Consider the following 4,535-nt stretch of genomic DNA (forward strand, 5'->3'; position numbering starts at 1 on the left):
AGAGATGGCCATATCTACCTGTTATAAGACCTTGTGAACTTAAATAAGTTAAGCGTTCATATGTAAGCGAATCATATCGAATAGTTGATCGGTACCCCTCTCAACGGGGGGAACATGTTCTGTAGCATAACATTTTAAGTCGTGCACGACATAGAATCGCACAGGATCAAACAGGTCCAAACAAGTCAGGCACACACACATACACACATACACTCACGCGCACACGCATTCACACAGCCGCCGATCCTTCACGGAGGATCGCGGCGAGACGGAAGCAACGCGATACGTTGCGTCTCTCGACGTTGCACCCAATCACGCGGCACGCAGACGGACTCGCCAAGGGATTCGCTATCAGCGAAGTGGTGGGATTTTGTAGCCCTTCGTGGATATATAAGCGAGCGTTTATCGACCGATTCTCTCTCTTGATCCGTGATCTCTTGATCAGTTTATATCAAAATTGTTCTGTGTGCGTGCGTTAAAACGATCCTTGGCTCAGGGCGTACGATCGACCCTTAGGCGTTGCCATATCGATTCAGATCTAGACTCAGGGCATACGACAGCCCCCAGGCGTTGTCTAGATAAATTCGTATACGTGAAATTACTTTATAAACATTTATATAATTTTCTTTAAGAAAATAAATTTATTTTAAATCGGAAACACGGAGTGACATTAACGTTGATCCCTTCGACTAAACATGCATGATAATGCTCGTCCATATGTTGCGGCGCCGGTCAAAACCTACCTGGAAACACTCAATTGGGAAGTTTTACCCCACCCGCCGTATTCACCAGACATTGCTCCTTCTGATTACTACCTGTTTTGATTGATGGCGCATGGCCTGCCTGAGCAACACTTCACATCATATGAAGATACAAAAAATTGGGTCGATTTGTGAATAACTTCAGAAGATGAAGCATTCTTCCAACGCGGTATCCGTATGCTGCCAGAAAGATGGGAAAAAGTAGTGGCTAGCGATGGACAATACTTTGAATAAAACATTAGGTACCGTTCTTTCACAATAAATGCCCAATTTTTGATAAAAACGGCGGAAACTTATTTATACTCCTAATATATATACATATATATTCAAATTGGTATTGAAGTGGGATTTTAACTATGGTCGCCATATTGGACACGAGTTAAAATCCCAATAGCATTGTAGAATATTGAAAAATGAGTATACTATAATTTTGTATAATTTATGTTTAACTAAATTGTATTGGAAAACTTAAAAGTTAAAATTTGTATACTTACAAACTGTATCACAGCATCATCTGATGCTTTTAATAACGCATCAAATTCCTTCACGACTGCAACTGTTATTAAATATGGTTTTATAAGATGTTATAACCCATATAGGGTTTTTCTAACGGTCCTATTCTGGCCCAAAACTGGTTCCCAAGTCACCAATATTGGCGTGATAATGGCAGCCATGACTTCTCTGGAAGGATAACTTCGGTCCAGCAATGGATGACAATGTACGGCCAAACGTGCTAATCAATCACAGGCCATTAATGGTTAATCTGTGCTGCCAATATTTAACCATTAATGGTAAATCTGTTCTGCCAATATTTGACCATTAATGGCTAATTTATTGTGCCAATAATAGCGCTCTTATGATGTCCGGGTTAGCTAAATTATTTTTTTATTGCTTTATTGCATAAATATATTCTTACAAATATACATTTATCAAAATATATTTCATTGGGAAATTTTTCCATTTTTATTAACAGTACTTATAGGGTATGTAATTTTTATGTGTTAATGTATTTTTAATAAAAATTCAAAAAGTATCTAGCAAAATATACTTTCATAAATGTATATTTGTAATAATATATTTATGCAACAAAGCATAAAAAACAATTTAATTAAGCCTGTCATTGTAAGAAAGCCATGTTGGTATTCTTACCATGCAGTAGAGTTTCTACTCGGAAAAGAAAATAAACATTTAAAGTTATTTTAAGTTTAAAAATTCTTTTTATTATGTTATAAAAACTCTTTAAATGTCAACACATATATAATGTTATTTAACTTTTGTAACTTTTTAAAACTATTTTCCTTAGTTAACTCTTACATTACATAGTATATATATATATATAGATACATATATATATATATATATATATATATATATATATATATATATATATTGTATTTCTTGTTCAACGCTTTTTAAGTAGGACTGAAGTTGTTATACATTATCTACATTTTTTTCTTGTTGTTTTCGGCCTTTTCTGTCGCCAGCTCCGGACAGCCACATGCCCACCTGGCCTGGTAATTTTTTTACATCCAGGGTATTTCCATATTTTTCAGTCAAAGTATCTACGAAAAATATTATATAATTAATATTTTAGTCACAAATTATATAAGACAAGGGTTAATATTAAAAGATATTTATTTTACCTCTTAAACATAGATATGAGTTTGTCGCACTAAAATTTCTTTTTTCGTGACCTTTATTTACTTTTCCAGTTCCCGAATATTGCAATTCGACCGCTTTGACCATCACTGATTCTAAAGCTTTAGCAATGCTGTCTTTTACGACTGCATCACCAGCAATTAAAATACGGAACAGTGACATCTATAACAAAAATATTAAAAAATTTCTTTACAAATAACGTAGATGTATTTTCGTAGACGTATTTTCTACTTATTTAACATTATTTACCAATGATTCTCTTTTGCTTTCAGAATTTTTTCGAAATTAATAAATTTTCAAGTTGCAAAAAATCCTCCAATGTGGGCAAAATTATTTCGAAGTCGCTTTTGATTTTCTCTACACCACCTTGTGCCGTATTTCCTGTTGGACTGTTTAATACAATTGTATGTTTAATTTTGTTAATTTTTTTGTCCAAGTCGTATATGATGCTTCTTTTGGCAGACTTTATTTGACTTAATATTGCTTCTTGCAGTTGTTCAAACTTGTGATCTATGTATTCCTTCCGAACGAAAACATTCTCTGAAACTAAAAAAAATTATTGAATATTAAGTTAGAGATCTAATAAATCTAAAAGCAATACATATTTAATACAATTTCAAGTATTTACTTGGTGATAGATTTATTATATCTATCGCGGCAGTTTGTTCTAAAAAAGGAATATCCTTTATCTCTACTGTTTGCTCCGTTGGTTCATCCGCCGAGCATATCCCTAAAATACAAAAATATTTATATACAAAGTACTTTATATTAGGATAAAACAAGAAGTTAAATAAAGTTGAAAAATGTATATATCTGGATTGTTTTTCGTTTTTGGCTGGATGGTAAGCAACGAATTTACTGATGTCGAAGAAGGCTTACTACAGTGTTGGAAGGGTTTTACAGCATTCAAACTTTTTTCGAGGGCATCTGTGGACATTTTAATAGGTTGGTCTTCATCACATCCGCCATCAGTGCATTTAATTTTATCGGACTTCAAGGCTCGCTTGAGCCGCCTTTTCCCTTGTTTCAAGTCTTCTAATTATTTAAAAAGAAAAAATTACAGTAACGGCACATTAATTTGCATAAAAAAACTATTAATAAATAATATTACATACTTGCAATGACTTCTATTGTAAAAGATTCCCAATGTTGCTCGGGCTCTTTCGAAGATAATAACCAGCTGTCTATGTGGTTGTAATCGCACGGACCTGGGAATAGGCAGGTATATCTGTTCTCTTCATCTCCGTGCACCCACGAGAGTGGGACCAAATCAAAAATTCTACTAGAATTTGAATTTTCGTTCGTAAAACGAATAATTACGTAACGTTCCTTGTTTTTATCGCACATCTAATAAAAAATAGAATTATGCTATGCACGTATTCATAACCTCAATTGTTGTTTCTTACCTTTCCTTGTTTTCAGTCCAATAATTTTCGCTTTGTTTTCACACAATATTCGAGTTCTTACAATCAGTACAAAATTACCTTTTCAAAAAAAGGTAAAAAAAGGTGCCAATTTATGTGAAAATTGTAGATAAGGTGCGCGCGCACACACATAAATTGGCACCTTTTTTTTACCTTTTTTTGAAAAGGTAATTTTGTACTGATATCACGCGTTTTTGTAGTATTAAGCAATATATTTATTTTTTGTCATGATTTTAACTTGCAAGTAAGATTATAATGTGTGTATGTGTGTGTGTGTGTACACACACACACACACACACAAATATCTATATCTATATATATATATATATATACACACCAAGCAAATTAAAAACTGCTTACGTGAATATAATTAACCTCAACTCCCATCCACAATAAATAATATGTCTCTTGTACAGACAAGATTATACATATATTATGCACTTTTTTCAGCCGAATTCATTTGTCTCGTACAAAAACGTGTTGAATAAGTGTATTATTAATAAATATATGCAGTTAAAAATATATATTTGGCATTGACTAGAGTCAATATTATATTATACTCCTACGAATGCTACGTATAAAATTTTTCAAGTGTCATAAGATATGATTGACAAAGTGCATATGAATATGATAATGAAACATAGCTAATTAGATTGCATGAGCCTTATTAACTTTATTTTTATCTTTCTAT

The 4,535-nt window shown here is 32.9% G+C and overlaps 1 protein-coding gene across 1 annotated transcript; it reads right to left on the reverse strand.

Annotated features, from left to right (window-relative positions):
• Positions 1 to 2,064: 2,064 nt before the first annotated feature.
• On the reverse strand, positions 2,065 to 3,946 carry LOC105206187. Its single transcript, XM_039449984.1, has 6 exons — positions 3,536 to 3,946; positions 3,300 to 3,455; positions 3,049 to 3,150; positions 2,670 to 2,966; positions 2,405 to 2,582; positions 2,065 to 2,323 (listed from the first exon to the last, which is right to left on the reverse strand). The coding sequence occupies exons 1-4, from the start codon at positions 3,765 to 3,767 to the stop codon at positions 2,689 to 2,691; spliced, it is 768 nt and encodes a 255-aa protein (XP_039305918.1). The 5' UTR covers positions 3,768 to 3,946; the 3' UTR covers positions 2,065 to 2,323; positions 2,405 to 2,582; positions 2,670 to 2,688.
• Positions 3,947 to 4,535: the final 589 nt, after the last annotated feature.

Source organism: Solenopsis invicta, chromosome 5 (genome assembly GCF_016802725.1).
Source record: "Solenopsis invicta isolate M01_SB chromosome 5, UNIL_Sinv_3.0, whole genome shotgun sequence".
Lineage (NCBI taxonomy): Eukaryota > Metazoa > Arthropoda > Insecta > Hymenoptera > Formicidae > Solenopsis > Solenopsis invicta.